The following is an 18,868-nucleotide window of genomic DNA, read 5'->3' as shown; positions in this document are numbered from 1 at the left end:
AAAACTCCAAATATCAACCAACAATGATAGATTGAGCACTTTTCCACCTTTTCTTTTTTCCTTCTTTTTTTCATTCTTTACTTGTCATTCAATTAATAATTTCTTTTTTTCTTTAAAAGTAGATTTAGTGTTTAAACCTCAAGATCCACATGACTATTTGACCACCAATAATTAATACCCATTAAAAAAGAAGTTTCCATCTCCTACAAATTCACACCCAAAATATAAAAATTATTTTCTTTAATTCCAAAAATTACCCATCAACATCCAAAACTACCATATAAAGACAAGGCTAAAATAGTAATTCCAATAAAACTGTCGGTACTCCATCTTTAGTCTAAATCTTTAACCATGGTTAACTCCCTTCACTGACCTCATCATCTTATTCTAAGCGTCGGTGACTCACTGCACTCCTTCACTGGCAGAGGAGAGAGAAAATTTAATTTAGTCGTATAAATTAAACCCCTTCACCGAACTAAAAATCCCCAAAAATTAATAAAATCTCTTTCTAGAGAGAGAAATTATACGAAGAACAATGGCGGATTCTAGTGATTCTGTTTCTGTCAATATTGAGCCGATCTCCATTGATAGCAAGGTGCATTTTAATTTACCTTTTTTTTAAAATAATCATTTGACTTTTATTTTTCTATAATAGAAAAGATTAGATTGATTATTTTTATATCGTAAATAACATTTTTCTGTAGGTGTTAATTTTAGTTGTTCGTTGAATATATGAATCAATTTTAGCAATTAATTTGTTGAGAAATTATTTACTCAGTTTGCAATTTTGCTTATTATGAAATTGGTAATTAGGTAATATATGTATTGTATTGATCCTTTTTTTTTGTCTTGAAAGTGGCAATGATTTCCTATTGCTAAATTTTTGATTGGGGGGAGGGGGACCGAAGTTGATGAATATTTTTGCCTTTTATTTGCTTAAATTGAATTATTTCTCAATTTGGAAATGTTTGTTATGGTTTTGATTTTGTTGATTTTATTAGAATGGCGCATTAATTTTGGTTAAGTGCATTGTGTTTATGGAATTGTTTGGTTTGAATTTTTCCAGGAGTATTATGTAAAAACGGGTTCGGGTCCGGTTTGGGTAGCTGTTTATGGTGATCAAGATAAGCCAGCACTTATTACCTACCCAGATTTAGCTTTAAATTGTGAGTAATTTTTATACTCAGCTCTCTTATTGAAATTTGGTGAATTAGTAATGTTGTCATTAAATTGGAACAAAAGGAGTTTGCCACATTTACCAATTCGGCCACTTCCACCAGAGAGGAATTTAAAATACTAAATACGGAGTATTTTATGTTGAGCTGAACACTCGTGTCTACTCGTGTATGCAACCAATTCGACTAACATTTTATATGATACAAAATTTAATATTATAGCAGGATTTTTAATCAAATGACCGAGGTATTTGTTACATCATTAATTCTCATTTTTCACTTTAAAATATTTTTTTTTGGTTTGAGTAGCTTGTGTATGGTTTTACTTGGTACTTTATTAGCATTTGTTTATGCTATGTGTTAGGGTCTGTGGTAGGTAGTAGTGCTTACTTCTTGATGACTTCAAATAATTTTATTTAAGGATGATAAAGAAGCAATACCAGAAAGGAAAAAAATAGAAATTAAATGATTAGATGATTGCTTTTTATGCAAGTTGAGTGTTAAATGTTGATCATTAATTATGTATAACATGGTTATTTTTGTTTATAGTACTAAAATATAATAATATAGAATTCGTATTATTGATTCCCGCCTTATGTTAAGCAGATGCATCTTGTTTTCAAGGATTATTTATGTGCCCTGAGGCTTTATCTTTGCTTCTACACAACTTTTGTATATACCACATCAGCCCTCCAGGTCATGAGGTTTGTAACTTTGATTTAATTATAGTACTTTGTTATCATAATTAATATTATTGGTCATGGTTAGCTTCTTGTTTGACTATTGTTCAAGGATCTTTCATTGGGTTTTGTAAATCTAATATGGGGACTTTTGTTTATGAATTGTTACAGTGGGGAGCGGCTGCAATTAATTATGATGCTTCTGAGCCTTCAGTTGATGATTTGGCGGATCAGATACTCGATGTTCTTGACTATTTTGGGTAATTTTTCCGTTACAAATTTATAAGTTTTCTACCCCTCCTAGGTGGGAACCACTTAATAGCATTGGGGTAATGGAATTCCTCTGTGTTATCTGACACCCATTGCTGATCTATTTTTTGAGTGCGGAAATGATTACGACATCGCCTTATGGTTGTTGTTTTGATCTTTAACTTAAAAATTAACAGTGACTTAGCAATTGAAAAAACTTATGTTCAAAACTGTTGTTTGTTGCAGACTCGGTGAAGTTATGTGTATGGGAGTTACTGCTGGAGCATACATTTTAACTTTGTTTGCTGTAAGTTGAACTTTAATTGATACCCATCGGCCTTGTGTGACAAAAAGCGTCTAAAGTAAGTTTGTATTATGTACTCATTGTTGCTCTGTTGCCTTTTTTGCATCCAGACGAAATATAAACAGCGCGTTCTTGGTTTGATACTAATCTCTCCTCTATGTAGAGCACCTTCTTGGACCGAATGGTTGTACAATAAGGTCCCTTTTTCTGAACTTGCCTACCAATTGTTCAAAGTAAAGAATCTTGCCTGATAAAGCTTTGTATTTCTTGTAGGTTATGTCAAATCTACTTTACTTCTATGGCATGTGTAGTGTTGTAAAAGAGATGTTGGTTAAACGGTATTTTAGTAAGGTATATTACACTCTCCTGCTTGTAATTATTACTTAATCTCACTTTGTTTTTCCTTTTCAAACTATTGACTTATACGAAGTTGTTTATTGTTGCACTGTAAATAATAATAGCAGGAACTTCGGGGTAATGCTCTTGTACCAGAATCAGATATAGTCCAGGCATGTCGAAAAGTGAGTCTTCTTGCCTCGATACCTTTTATTAGTGTTTTGCTATGTGAGTGAGACAATGGTGTTTGTGTGGGGAACACTGATTTTTCGGCTTTTTCTTTGTCTTAATCAGTGGTTGGACGATAGAGAAAGTACTAATGTAATGCATTTTCTGGAGGCAATTAACAGGTATTATTTTCCACTTTTATTTTTACTTGATTTTGACATGTTATCTACAAAATAAGAATCTCTTGTATAGAATCTCTTTTTCCTCTTGTTCTACTGCTCCTTTACTTTTTAACCCTTGACAATGGTTGTTAAAGTATTATTAAAGCTAGGGATTAGGATCTGATAGATTGATACCGACTCGAACGTACCTTTACATACTAGTGAACAGAAAATAATTGTACTTAGTGTCATCTATCCTTCAACTGTGTAAACCAAGATATTATATTTTTACTCATGTCTCTTAATTTCAAACTCTTCCATGCTTCATGCTTCATGCTTCCCTTTCCAATCCTTCATTTTTTATTTTTATTAATTTTACTTCTTTTTTCTGGCAAGGATAATTCCGTTACAAAGGGGATATTAGGGCATCCTTCTTATAGGTGGTGAGAATTATACTCGTGGCATGGGAATGAAAGGGAGAGTCTTGAACCATTAGACCAATGCATTATTCTACTTCTGGTCCTTTATTTGTCCATTTAAAATACTCAATACTCTTTGACGAAATAGTTCACATTTAAAATTAGCAAGTCAAAGTTTGGACTTTCTATATTACAAATAACAAAACCGGACAAGATTTCCAAATCATTGTTACCCGGGCAAGTTAAAAATTGTGAATGTTCGAACATGGAAGAGCTTTCTTTTTTTTTTTTTTTTTGATTTTAGGTAAATTCTTGATCAAAGTGTGGCTTCTTGGATACAGACTGAGCAATATTCTTGTGTCTGTCTCATTCAGTCATCCAATTTACTGTAAATCCTAATTGCTTTTACACTTGATAGTTTAGATTCTCAACTTTTCCTCTTGCCCCTACACAGGAGGCCTGATATAAGTGAAGGATTGAAGAAACTACGATGTCGATCACTAATATTCGTTGGAGAGGACTCAACTTTCCACTCAGAAGCAGTGCACATGGCCACAAAACTAGATAGAAGATTTAGTGCCTTAGTGGAGGTATCTAATGGGCTCACTTCTTGTCGACGATGTTGATATCATTCTCAGAAAATTTAACGTCATTCGCTGTAATTTTCTCATTAATTCATTAAAATAAAAACGTTGCAGGTTCAAGCATGCGGGTCATTGGTAACGGAGGAGCAACCACATGCCATGTTGATCCCTTTAGAATATTTCCTCATGGGCTATGGTTTCTACAGGCAATCGCACATAAGTGTAAGCCCAAGAAGCCCATTAAGTCCATGTTGCATTTCCCCGGAACTCCTTTCACCCGAGAGCATGGGCCTAAAGTTAAAACCGATCAAGACTCGTGTCTCACTAGAGGTATGAATCAAGGTGTAATATCCATAGAAGTCGATTGTGATTGTGATCGTGATATATACGCTCTAAGGAATTATGTTAGACGGTTTTTTGTCTAGTAGGAATGAAGATGGGGGGTATAGGAGGGTTGTAGATATGAAAGCAGAAGACAAATATTAAACTATAGAAGACAGGACAAGAATAATAATTAGTCTGGAAAGGTTGAGATTCAAAAATTTTATTAATTTTGTAAGCATAGAATTTATTTTGAGGGGAGGGGGGGTTGAGTTGTGTGTAAATGTTTGGAATAATGATTATGATGAAGGAAAGAAATAATAAATGGAATTCTTTGGGGCTGGAATAATAATTATCTTTCTTTTGATACAAACAATTTCTATATTTTCTTCAAGCTTCAAACAGTGTACGTCAAAATGTTTTGACTTTAGCAATGCCCACTTGTTGCTTTGGAGGTACTGTTGATATTTGAAATTGGTTGTACATCAAAGATGTGTTGTGAACTCGTAATTGGCCAAAATTTAGAGACTATTTTTATTAGTTCGGATTTGGTTAAAGAATCCATACAACTGTGAAAGGAAAAACTATCAATCACTGTGTTGATTTATGATTTTCGTTTGGAAACATTTAAGAAAATAAACAAAAAATATTAGTACATTATATTTGAAATTATAATGGGTTTGAGTTGAGCTAAAGTTTATCTCAACAATCAACATAGAAATAGTTCATCAAAGGTTGAAGTCTATTTGTATCGTGACATCTATGGGTTCAATATACTGATAAAGAAACAAGCTATCACACATGTTGGTATTGCAACAAATGTTTTTTTGGCTCTTTTTGTTTTCTAGTCAAGTAATGTTTTGATTGTGTTGATACCAATTACAAAATATTGTTCGAGAAGTTACAACACTTTTAAGAGTAAAAACTCCGTGTATTGTACAAATTTTTATATTAGTAATAAATAAAAAAGCCCAAATAAGACTAATAAATTCATATAAGAGTCAATAAGATACAAGAATAAACATTTAACTTCATACATGAAGTCTTCCATTAAAAAACAAGTTGATTACAATGAAGTTTCATTAGCAATTAATCATATACTACTAAGCGAATCCTTCAATAGCAAATGATATGATCAAACAAAAACTAATTACAACGTGCATATGTATGTGTTGCCGACACAATTGCTGTTTTGAGTCATTATCAACAACAGTTAATGATTAATTAGATGTAATACTTCTTCCGTCCTATGAGTTTTCTACGTTTATTATTTTTGTCTATCCTCTACACATAGAAGTATATATTCACCATGTGCATCTCATCTAAGCACCAATATGCACGAGGAGAGTACACTGCACACTAATCCGATGAGGTTTTATTCTAAAATAAATTGCTAATAAGAGTACCTCATCAAACTTATATGTTAGTCAATCTCTCTCTAATTTTTTGATGTGGGATCACATATGGGTCATTTTTTCCAACATCATCCATCTGGGTCGAGTAAAAATACACAAATATGTTAGAGGCCCGATTAATGTTACATTCTTTGAAAATATAGGGGCCTAAAAACATGTGATTCAAGCAACTAAAGTAATATAAGCTAATATAAACTAATATTGGAGTCCTTTTTACTTATGTTGCTCTTTGTAGTCGGATACATTACACATGCCCAGAAACACCTCTCCTAGCACAGTATAATGTACTCTCTCCGCCCCTTTAAATTATGTGCCAAGCTCAAATAAAGGCATATGAAATAAGAATGATTATTTAGGATGAATGCAAGCACAGATACACATCAGGGTTTTCCATAATGGTTGGTCACAATACTTCCTTTGAACTTCTAGACATACCTTTTCTAGCAAAGGTAACATCTGTGACTTGTTTGAACTTCTAGAAAGAACTTCTAACTACACATCATTATCATCATACTCAATAGTTTCCTCGAACGAACACCATGGATCATATATTCAGCGTTAGGTATAAGGAGGACCCGTACTGCATCCAAACTTCTAGCCCAAAGGACTCTCGTGTAAGGGATTGTGTAAGGTTTGAACTCGAGTTCATAAAGCTGTTTTAACTAGTCTAGTCCACACTGTCAACTGTCAAGTGAACAGCTTGCTGTTAGCACAGACTGATATCTTGTGCTAGATATTTGCTTGTTGCTGCAGTGAGAGCCGGGTTCTGACCCTAATCTTGTTTGTTCGAGGGAAGCGAGAGCTAAGAAGTAACGAGCAACAACCAATAATTGTTCGCGTCTGCACTATTGTTGAATGACTTGGTTCAAACCGAGATGTCGAGTCTTTCCGGTGCTGCATCAGGAATCTGTTCGCATCCCACTTATCATTTTGGGGTGTTCTGCTGAAAGTAACTAGATCGGAGATCAGATTCCAACAGCTAGGAAGGCATAAGTGATGCACTCTCCATGATCTGTGAAGTTGCATCAGTAAATATTTCAAAGAATTCAGAAACATGCCACAATCTAATTAGTCATTGTCGTCAACAAATCAGGAATGTGATCAGTCTAATGGACCTGAAAATTAAGACCATTAGAAACATCATCAATATTCAATACCATTTAGCAAATTCGGACTCTTCATACCTGCAATTAGTGATGGCCAAGGGGCGGGTTACCGGGAATGGAACTGGTACCAAACCGCCAAAAAACAATCCCAAAACAGAACCACCTGCAACAGCCAAAAGGTTCCGAACCCGGTTTAACACAAAAGTACAATCCGAATAAAAATGATAATTGTATCAATACTTGACTAGTGATTAAATAATATTGTTGGATGTAGTTATAAAGTCTTCACTAGTAAAGTTTATACTTAAAGGTCCCAGGTGGTAAAATTGAATACAATTTATGTTCCAAGGGTATTCTTACTCAGTTCCACCCTATTGTCCAAATAAATTAAAGCTTGTCTCATTTTACTTGCTTCAATTAATGAATTCCAACATAAAGAAGCAACCATTTGATTAGCGAAGGGCCAAAAATTTGAGTACAGTCAATTTGTACTTTGAAGATGCATTCCTCGTGATTAAAGGTCAATGTCTAACAAAAGAAGTTAGATGATCTTATAGTATAAATTGAGGTTTCAACCATTAGCTTAAACTTTTAGTTGAGTTGGTTCTTTGATATGGTATCAGAGTTTATTGGGCTAGAAGTGTATATGCGCTTAATATTCCCCTTTAAATGAGGGGTGGTTGAGATTTGAACCCGTGACCTCTTGTCACATTGGCTTCTGATATCAAGTCAAAGAACCAATACAACTATAAGTTTAAGCTGATGGTTGACGCTCCAACATATGTTATATATTCTAAAAGATGAGATGGTCGATTTTGAGTTCAAAACTTCCATATTAATAAACTATGACTATTTTTATTATCAAGTAGCTCGAAATATACTGAATCATTACAGTCTATTTGATAGTCAGTATTAAACATTGTAAATGTTAATGAAAAATCATTTTCATTACTTTTTAAGCATAAAAATTATTAACGGAATGAGTCTTAGAGTATTTTAACTCAAGATATACTCAAATATTTTTTATGTATTCAAAATAACACCCTTATTTTATTATTAAAGTTAAATTAGATTTACTCAAAGTTATGTCCCGGTCCAAATAGTCGGGTGTATTTTGAATTAATTTATAATTGAGTGTAGTTTGAGTGAATAGAGGATAAATGGACTCACTAAATATCAAATTTACCTTTTAAATTTTGAACTTAAATTGATTGTTTGATCGATATATAGATTTTTTTTTGTTTTTATATGAGTTATTTTTTTTGACAAATAAATGATTATATTATTTTTCAAAAAATTACACTAAAGACCTGGGCACAAAGCCTCTCATGGGAAGGACCTACGAAAATTTGAAAAAAGTAAGATAAATAAACAACTTAATTTCAAAAATAAGGTTCGTGAAAACTTATTTCCCAAAATAAGCGGCCGTACATCCAAGCCTAGCCTCGGGTAAAATCGCTGTTAGTAACAGCGAAAGAGGAAAAAAAAATAATAAAATAAAACCCCAAAGTCGCTGTTAGTAACAACGACTTTGGGCCTTTATATTTTTTTTTTCCTTCTTCCTCATTCCAGTATACGAGTTTATTTTCTTCACAGGGTGCCACATCATCACACTATGTATCACCTCCCCTACCCGAGCGTCATGCGACTGCATCTTACTATCGTAGGAGGCGTCGTAAACCGTCACAATTAGACCGGGTACAGGAGGAGGATTAGCATTACAATAGTGTTGTATATTTTGAAGATTAGTGACATTTTTTATATATTGAACACTTGTACATATTCAGTATTTGTAACATATTGACTTTTGTGTATAATTTGTAATATATGTGTACATGTATATACTTTAATCGTATTATCAAACGTTTATTATGAATGAAATGATGTTAAGTACTCCGACTTTTCGGCGATGAATCGTTCTGCCAAGAATGCAGTATGAATTTAATCAAAAACAAACAAACATTCATATTCAAATAGGGATGTTGCTATCGGACATTCAACACAATTTCAATCATGTTCAACAAACTCATATCAAATTACATACTTCATTCGATAAGTTAAACTAACGTCGCTAACTAAGTAGGCTTCTTAAACTTTCTCATAATCCTTTCGGTCTCTTCTTTCCTATGCGCCATATCATCCATTTGTCTCTTTAGATTAAATATCTCATCTTTAAGCTCTTCTTTTTCCTTTTCAAGCCGTATTATTAGGTCTCTCTGCCATTTTGTACCCTCCGGAGCAATCCATCTAAAGTATGTGCATCCTAATCCGTCAACCAAGTAGAAAGGGCAACCAACAAATTCACGCCCTGGATAGAAGTCGCTCCAATCTGTATTAATCTCAACTTCATAACCACAATCACAAAGCTCTTCAATACAATGCTCCTTTGACATCTACATAATACATATAATATAGCAACGTAAGTGAACTTTCAAATAAAATATTAACATTTAAAAATTATAAGTAAAACTAACATAATACCTTATGTTACCTTTACAAATTGAATGAAGAGAACAACAATGATGTAGAATTGATACAATGAAGTATGGGAAATGATGGAGCTATATATAGAACATCATTACAACGGCTATTTTCAAGTTCCTAACGGCTAATTTTCTAATTAACAACGGCTAGTTTACTTCAAAAAAAAAAAAAAAATTTAAAAGCCCCAAAGTCGCTGTTAGTAACAGCGACTTTGGGGTTTTAATTTTTTTTTTCCTCTTTCGCTGTTACTAACAGCGATTTTACCTGAGGCTAGGCTTGGATGTACGGTCGCTTATTTTGGGAAATAAGTTTTCACGAACCTTATTTTTGAAATTAAGTTGTTTATTTATCTTTTTTTTTCAAATACTCAAGGACCTACACCCTAAGAAGGTCAACATTGAAATCTTGACAAACAACATAAAGAGATGGATAGGCTATCAAACAGGGCTATGAGTTATTTTTTCTGTAAAGACAAATTTTTATTATAATTTTGTTGAAGTTAACATATTTATTCACCTCGTAATTATGATTAGTGTAATGCTGGAAATTTATAATTCACAATAATATGTGGGTGACAATAAAAATTTATGAAAGTACGCTTAAATGATTGTGGACTTGTGGTGCACCAAAGAGAAAATTTAAGTGAAGGATCACATGTATCTCAAGGGTAGTTTACAAGTCTCCAAACACTTTTACATGCACAAAATGTAACTTTGCTGCTATCCAAACTTCCCTTTTGTTAAAAGCTTGACGTTTTAAAGTACAACAAAGCACTTGATTCTTTGATATGATATCAGAAGTTGGTGTGACAAAATATTATGGGTTCGAATCTTAACCACCCCTCAAATTCATCTGAAATATATCGCACCAAGTATAAGAAGGGTCTATGATGTATTCGCACTTCTAGTCCAAAGGGTTCTCATGTGAGTAGGCGTGTTAGAGCATAAAACATATCATGAAGCCTTAACAATCAGCTTAAGCTTTTAATTGAGTTAGTTATTTGATAGATACATTATTGTTGACATATCGGTTGGATTTGATTTGCACATCTTTTATAAAAATGTAAATTTTGATTTGTATGTGGGGTTACAAGTACCGTAAAGATTGAATGTATGAAAAAAGAAGAAGAATAAATTTGCAGATAATGGAGTATTAATTTTTTTTTCGAAATAAAGGATATTAATTTGTAATTTATAAATGTTAAAAGAGTCAACTAATTCAAAAGTTTAAGCTGATAGTTGAAATTTCATTGTATGTTATATACTCTAACACGTTACATGTTCCCTCACATGAGAGTCCTTTAAGCTAGAAGTGTATATGTAACACAGACCCACCTCATATCTGATGTTGAAATTCAAACTTGTGACCACTTATCACGCTAACTCTGATACCATGTTAAGGAACCAATTCAACCAAAAATTTTAACTAATAGTTGAAGCTTCAGATTATGTAATATACTCTAATAATAAATGATAATAATTAAAATGTGCAGACCAATATTAATATTAAAGAAGAAAAATGTAAAGTGAGTGAGATAGTCCTAAATAGAGTTTGGTGTAAAAAGTTTAAAAAAAATTGGTGTAAATTAAAGAGAAAATTGTCGAAATAAATCAACTTTTCTTTAATCCGCTCAAAATTAACTTAACTATAGTTTATTTTTAAATAAATTCATGTATTCGATATATTTGCTAAAAATAAACTCAAATCGAAGTATTATTTATTCTTAATTGCTTGACTTACAAAGAAACTTTTAAAATGGTTATAAATAATAGTGTGTTTATTGTTAGTAAAGATACTTAATAAATGAGTTTATTTAAGAATAAATAATAGTTTAGTTTATTTTCAGCGAATCAAAACAAGAATCTATTTATTATTGACAATCTATAATCTATTTATAATAACTGCTGACATCATCATTATATAAAATTGGTTACGTGTCACAACCTTAATAAAAATTTTCTCTCTAACACTAGATGATGATGTTATTGTTTTTATGACTATTTTTTAACTTTGACTTTATTACTCACATTATTTAATGTATTAGAAAATCATATATATTATTTTTTTTCAATTATTTATTTATTATTTTATTTATTAAATTAGTATTATTCAGTTGGATATTTTGAGATAGTTAAAATATAATATACTTTTATTAGGATTTTTTTTGTTATTTATACAATTAGTTAATTAAATGGAATGCTTAATTCTAATATGATTCAGGTTGTGACTATTTTTATGTAAGTCAATTATATTTTTCATTACAAAAACTATTTTTTTCGTTTAAACTTTTATAAAATAATTTTACATATTTTTGTGTTAAATTTAATTTTAAAATGTATTATTAATAATTTATATTTTATATAAATTAATATAATTTATGTCGAAAAGTATAATAAAAACGTATATCGCGCGGATAGTATCTAGTTTATGATAAATTAAATTGGATATTAGAAGAGTAGGTACTTTCTCACACTCCTCCAAAATGGTACTTATATATCCTCTTTTCGTCTACTTCTATTTCTTAATGTGTACAATTTCTTGTACCAAAAATAAGGAGTATAAAGTATTTTCATAGGGAGTAGTACATGTTTGACAGTTTGATCCATCAAATTTATTGCTTCACATGCTTTTAGATTTATTTCTGTAGATTGAGGCTGCATATGAAAAAGCCTAATTGGTGCAATTTCATTGATCCTTTAAAACGGTGGCTACCGCTACATCTTTCTGACTGTTTGTTTTTTATTTATTTATTTATTTATTTATTATTATTATTATTATTATTATTATTATTATTATTATTATGTGTAGTGCTCAGCTCATGCTTGATTGGTCGTTCTTCATCCATGGATCTCATCTAATTTAAGTCATACCCCTTAGGCCCTATGATTGAGGATTCAAGATCAAATGAATTTCAGTATATTTAGATGTATGTTTGATAATGGGTATTAAATAGTGATGAAAAGTTAATGTAATTTTGATGGGGATATATCTTGATGAATTTAGTGTTATGTTTATTCTCTTTCAACAATTTTATTTTTCTTCACAAATTAAATCGAATGCATTATTATTGGAACATATGATATTAGGTGGTAATGGAAAATGTGAATAAATTTATTTTATGATCAACCTTTCATTACCATGGAAATGACATGATACATGTCATGAACATTACATTACAAATTCTTTTCATTACTGTCAATTAGTACCGTTAACCAAACGGGTCGTACATGTATTATCCATAAGTCAACATACTCATTGCCCAAAACAAGCAAAGAAACACAAATAAAACGTCTCAAAACAGAGCTGTTCGTTTTCGCAAATTTCTGCCTTTAAATTAAGGCTTTTAGTAAATTACTATCACAATGATTTTTTTTGCGAATTACAACTAAAAAAGTATTAATATGTACAACGTTCAGGCCAACTCACATAATCTCGATCGCTTAATCTAAAATTTTAACAACTTTTAAAACTTTTTCCTTAATTTTCATCCATATATTTAACTTGTTTTGGGGCAGTGGGGGTAAGGGGAGTCTTTCATTTCATGCACTATTTATAACTTATTCTTTTATTGATTCTTATACTAATTTTAATTGGTCTAATACTCCAAATGTCCAATTTGAGTTTACATTCTAAAAACACAATATTGAAACTTGAAAGTGCAAACTCTTAAACATGGCCAATCGATCATTGTTGGTGTATATTGAGGGACTGTCCCAGTCCCAAAGTCCCCGTTTTTATTTTGTCCGTTATATTTAGAATATTTTATATGGAAAAAGGTCGACTTTTTAGCCATATCTTCTGTATAGATTATTGACTTGCCGTTTTTTTTCCTCCTCAATCCCTAATTATAATAATTATAGCGAAATATACTGGATATAATAATGATGATGCTATATAGGAAGAAAGATATTTAACATGGAGATATAAAAGTTAAAATATGTTCATGTAAAGTCTTTATACGTATAATTTTAATATAGAATTTCTATAAATTTTTTTGAAACATTATTTTGAATGGTATGAAATGTAATTTTTAATATTGAGAATCAAATTACACTAAAAAATGTGCGAAAAGAAAATGTAATAAATGAATTAAAATGTAGAGAATTTTATTTTTAAATTTCTTAGGGTTTTATTTATATCATTCATTTTTGCAAAAAAGGTAATTCCTTTGTCCTTATGATTTGCAATATTTTTTACGCAAATTATACTAAAAAAAATGTATGAAAAGCAAATATAATAAATAAACTTGCATTTATTTTAAGTTTTAATAATGATTTATATTTCTTTTGTCGTTATGATTTGCAATATTTTTTACATAAATTTTATTTGTCCTTTTAACTTTACAATATTCCTTCTTATAAAATGTTCATATCACTTTCGTTATTCTAATTCATAAAATATTAATCTTTTTGATTTCAGTTATCCTATACAATTTAAATGTCACTACTTCTTTCTTAATACTTGAGTTATTTTTTAGCGTACGGAAAAATAATTGTAGAATAAGACAAAAAAAATAAATTGATCGAATAGATGAGTGGATAACACGCATGGTTATATATACAATTAAATGAAAGGGAACGAGACTTTTGCTAAAAAAAAAAAAAATTCTAAGTAATTAAGTAAATGAGATAAACATAAATAGAAACAAATATTATCATGCTGTATCATTTTGGTTTACAAATTACAACGTAAAAATCCTTTGAAGTAAATGATAGGAATTAGGAATTTGATATTCATGTTTCTAGGAAGTTCTTAATCACGTGATCTGCGCCCACAATCTGTATTTCTCTCCTTTATTGGTTAATTACTTTAATATTTTCACAAATTCTTAGTAGAGAACATCTTTATAAAAAACGCGTCTCAACTGGGCCGTCTATTATTAATAAAAAAATAACTATTAGAAAAATGCGTGCTGTGTAATCCTATTTGAAGTTGGTCTTATAACTTATTGAAATTAGTATTATAACCTATTAGAGTTGGTATTATAACCTATTAAAGTTGATATCTCCAAATAGGTTATAATGTCAACTTTAATAGGTTATAACACCAACTCTAAATACCAATTTTAATAGGTTATAACACCAACTTCAATAGGCTATAACACCAACTTAAAATAAAATCAAACGCGTTAATTTTTAGATTTTTCTTTTTGTTTATTTGTTGGGCTTGGGCCTATAGAGCCGTCTCTTATAAAGACGGTCTCTTAATAGAGACTAAGTAATATTTTTGCCCAAAGTAATCATATTTCAAGCATCGAAATGATTTGCTTGGTCACAATTTTTAGGGCCCAATATATTTTAAACAGATATAAACCTACTTTCTTGTTTTATACTGCATATATAGTCATATAGATGTACTAGGACAATTCAATATAATGAATAATAATAATATATACCTATTATAAAAGTTCAGTTGATCTTGTATGAGACTGTGTTTATAATACAACAACCTTAAAATAAAAAGCTTATAAACTAAAAGTTTCTATTTTTGGGCTATTTAACCCAAGTATGAGGCATGTCTCATGGTGAGACCGTCTCATACAAGAATTTGTGATAAAAGTTAAGGTTTAAGGACACTTCCAGCATTTCGCACAAGGCAGGGTATGGGTGAGAGTCTTTTTTACCTGAAAGATGCGGATAAACCATACATGTTCCCTTCAACACGAGAGTAAAGAGGATGCGCACAGTAGGGGTCGAAGTCAAACCCCAAACCTTCTGTTCAACATGCAGATGCTCTATCATTGAATCACAAGCGCTTTTGGTCTATTCTAATAAATTTATTTTATTTTTTATTTTTGAATATAATATTGTTTTATTTTTTTTTATATACTCTTATGTTTAAAGACTTCTCATAGTTTTCAGAATCTCGATTTTGATCTACGAATCTACGCTATTTTATATACGCTTTTGGTCTATTCTAATTCCTACATGAGTAGTTTCAATTGTAAAATATTTTCATAAATACAAATTTTGCTTACCTATAAATATATATTTAAAATAATTATATTAGTACTTTTATAAAATTTAAGTTTTTCTTGATTTACAATTTAAAAATGCTTATTAAAAGTATTTTTTTCAAAACTTAATAGATGAAGTCAAATATATTTTTACTTACCCTCAAAACTTAAAAAAATAACAAATATAATTGATAATCAGTAATCCAAATCACATTAATACATATTTGTAGGATCATACGATCCTATAATCCGATTCTACCGATTTCGATTCTGTGCCCTCAAATGATCATTGGTAAAATCTCAATTTAATAACCTTAACTTCACTTATTAGACTCTTTATTGTTTTTCTTTTTGCTAAAAGTAAATGAGTCTAAATGACAGCACGCAAAACACTATTACGTTATCATATACTCCCTCCGTTAATGTTCTTCCCATTTATTTTTTGCATAATTTTCAAAGTAAATTTTGAGCCTTAATATCTCTAAATACGCATCATAAAAAAATTATAAAAAATATATAATAAAAAAATATAAATTAAGACGAATATAACAAGATCTTACATAAATATATTTTATCATCTATATATGTCATACAAATTTTAATCAAAGTTCTCTTCTCAAAATAAATATTTTAAAAAGAAAAAACATTACAAAATAGAGGCAGTATAACGTAAAAGTTTATTTTGCCAACTGCAAAGTGCAGTCCTCCAAATACGACCAATTGAATCCAACCACCACATTTTGAGCCAATGCCAAAATATTCCGGCTACCGATGTAGAATTTTACATCATACCATTGTTCATGATGAGGATTATTATGGTTTTCGCCGATAATATTTTAAGTCCGATTAATTTTAATTTTTAACTACATATAAATATTTTAATATTTTAATTTTGTTTTTTCATATAGAAGTTATTTCAAATCGAGTTAGGTTATACTTAATTTTAATTATAAATTTGGACAAATCTAATAATAATTAAAATTTATGATGATTTTGAATGCGAATTAAAATATTAATATTTTGCATAATAAGAAGAGTACAAATTGATTAAACATTTAAAAATTAATAATTTTGCACCTAAAAAAACAAACTATATTAATTTTCAATTATTTTTGCCCATCAACATTTATTAATAGTCCAGTCCTATTTAATATTCCAATATTCCTTGTATGATAAGTAATTTAGATTCTTTTTTTTAAAAATAATGATCTCTTATCTTTTACTCTAAGAACTTGACATATGCATCCTCCACACTTTTTTCTCTCTTAAAATTGGATATATATTCTTTTGTTTTGATTTTTTTTTTTTTTTTTGTAATACTTGAGCCCATGAAATTTTTGCAGTGTTGTAAGAAAATTGAAAAATCTCTTTCCAATACATGCATGTATTAACAAAAGTATTTTATACATATAATATTTCTTTGATTTTTACCATCCATTTTTACTATTATTTTTCCTTTTCCTTTCATATTCATATGAAGTTAAAGTGGGTTTCTCTTTCTGTGCATCCCAACTTTCATATATTAATTCCAATAAATTCTTTTTTTTTTTTTTGGTTGCTCTTGTTTGAATTTGTCTAACGGTGAGACATATGCATATAAAATTTTAAATTCAAACTATGAGTATTATTTTATATACGAATTTAATGTTTTAATTATTATAAATGAACTATTTAATATAATTTATAACTGTATCATAATAAAGTAATTGAAAAGAAAATTTGAGCTTTGGATAAGCTAAATAATTAACAAGTCATGTGTTATGGTTTACTTTTCAGTTGCTTTTTTATTAAAAGCAAACTAGTACCCATGACATTAGGGTTTTTTTGTTTAGTAAGAAAATCTAAATTTAGCTTTTCTACTTATAAAATTAATTTTGTTCTTCTTTAATTTGAATTTATGGCAGGGAAAAAAGTTTCAAAAATTGATTGTTAATCATATATATATATATATATATAAGAAATAATATTAATTAAAAAGGGACAATATTACATTATATATTTTTGAAAATGGATGACATTCCCATCCATTTAGGAATTAATGATAAATAAACAACTACAACAAGACAATCTATATAAAGATTGACATTTATTTTGGAGCACAAGAGATTATGTATGTAGATCATCTACCTTTTGGTTTGCAATCATCAAATGATAGGAACTATCCCACCAAAAAAATCCACACAAAATGTCAATGAAATAGTACTAAAATTAAAATAAAAAAATAACCCTCAATAATATAAATCCTATTATTTTGGAGGCAAAAAAAAAAAACCTAGATAGGAGTAACTTACTAGCTAAAATGAAAACCATCACCATATCCATGCCAAACTTCCATGAATAAAAAAATATATCGAGCATATTCGCTTCTGATACTATGTCAACAAATTAAAGCTGATGATTATAATCTCATGATATGTTTATATACTTCTGCCGTTACGAAGAAGTATCCAACTAATCACTCAATTCACTGCCTTGCAAATCGGACATAGCAATAACTCCAAGTTTTTGAAGATTAAGCTTAACAACCGTATCAACAAACATCTTAGTATCTTCAGCTGAATTGCCTTCCGGGATATCCACTATATACGATTCTACCACGATCGTATAAACTTTATCGTCGATATTATTGTTGTTATTGTTATTGTTATTTGAAACATTATTAAATTCGTTAACCGAGGTTACTGATTTATAGTTTCGAAGTCGGTGTTGACCTCCAACAACACGGAAGCTGAGTACTCGACGTTGATCATCGAGTAACTCAAGTCGCTCCGTGCTGGTGGAGGCGGGGAGGCCGGAAACAACGCTAACTTCTCGAACACTTCCTACGGAGGATCCGTCTCCGGAGGTGAGACGGCAACTCTTAATGAAGTGTTTGTAGCGTTGCGGGTTGTCGAAACGCCGGACGTACGGCCATATGACTGCCGCCGGGGCGTCGATACGTTGAGTTATAAGGGAGGTGGTGGTGTTTGGTGGGGTAGGGTGGAAGGTATGGTAAGATTGGATTAAGGGTTGTAAGGTGGTGTATTCTTCTTTTGTTAGCCCTTGCGGCGATGGCGGTGCTGTTGCTGGTGGCGATGGTGATGACTTTTTGATGTTCATGAAGGCGAGAATTATAAAAAAAATTAAAAATAAAATTAGAGATAAAAATTGGAAATGAGAAATGAGAAATGGGAAGGAAGCTAAAGGAGGTAGAGAGCTTTTTAATAGGGTTTATGATGTGTGAAATGAATAATGGTTGTGTTAGATGTTGACATAGCTCTTTTTTGTGTATGTACTTGTAAAAGAAAGTAAATGTTATACGTGCATTTAATTCACGACTATAAAACCTTCTTGCAAGGTTATTGTTTTTTATATATAAAAAAAGAAAATGGGGTACTATTACTTTGTCTTCAAATTTAAGCAATCTTTGACTTTGTTATAGATCAAAAGATTTTGACCTTGGACTAGAAATATACTTTTATATATTGATACATAAAAATAAAAAATGCAGTGAGAGAATTAGTTTTTATG

At 30.4% G+C, this 18,868-nt stretch overlaps 2 protein-coding genes across 5 annotated transcripts; one reads left to right on the top strand and one right to left on the bottom strand.

The window, feature by feature from the left end:
* The first annotated feature begins 202 nt into the window (after positions 1-202).
* Positions 203-4,827, top strand: LOC130804348 (protein NDL1). 4 transcript variants are annotated; one of them, XM_057668760.1, is made up of 11 exons: positions 203-595; positions 1,067-1,166; positions 1,782-1,879; positions 2,027-2,115; positions 2,351-2,411; positions 2,519-2,605; positions 2,682-2,759; positions 2,870-2,929; positions 3,039-3,094; positions 3,947-4,082; positions 4,191-4,827. In XM_057668760.1, exons 1-11 carry the CDS (start codon positions 536-538, stop codon positions 4,410-4,412), a joined length of 1,047 nt encoding a protein of 348 aa, XP_057524743.1. In that variant the 5' UTR covers positions 203-535; the 3' UTR covers positions 4,413-4,827. The 4 variants fall into 4 exon arrangements, with proteins under 4 accessions (XP_057524743.1, XP_057524742.1, XP_057524741.1 ...); XM_057668759.1 differs by having other exon boundaries at positions 417-595; positions 1,779-1,879; positions 2,873-2,929; XM_057668758.1 differs by having other exon boundaries at positions 418-595; positions 1,779-1,879.
* Positions 4,828-17,314: 12,487 nt separating this feature from the next.
* Positions 17,315-18,663, bottom strand: LOC130804393 (abscisic acid receptor PYL2). The gene has a single exon (XM_057668812.1). It carries the CDS (start codon positions 18,455-18,457, stop codon positions 17,810-17,812), a length of 648 nt encoding a protein of 215 aa, XP_057524795.1. The 5' UTR covers positions 18,458-18,663; the 3' UTR covers positions 17,315-17,809.
* Between the last annotated feature and the right edge of the window lie 205 nt (positions 18,664-18,868).

The sequence above is a fragment of the Amaranthus tricolor genome, chromosome 17 (genome assembly GCF_026212465.1).
Source record: "Amaranthus tricolor cultivar Red isolate AtriRed21 chromosome 17, ASM2621246v1, whole genome shotgun sequence".
NCBI lineage: Eukaryota > Viridiplantae > Streptophyta > Magnoliopsida > Caryophyllales > Amaranthaceae > Amaranthus > Amaranthus tricolor.
The sequence above is the reverse complement of the archived record's forward strand: the minus strand, read 5'-3'. Positions and strand labels throughout refer to the sequence as shown.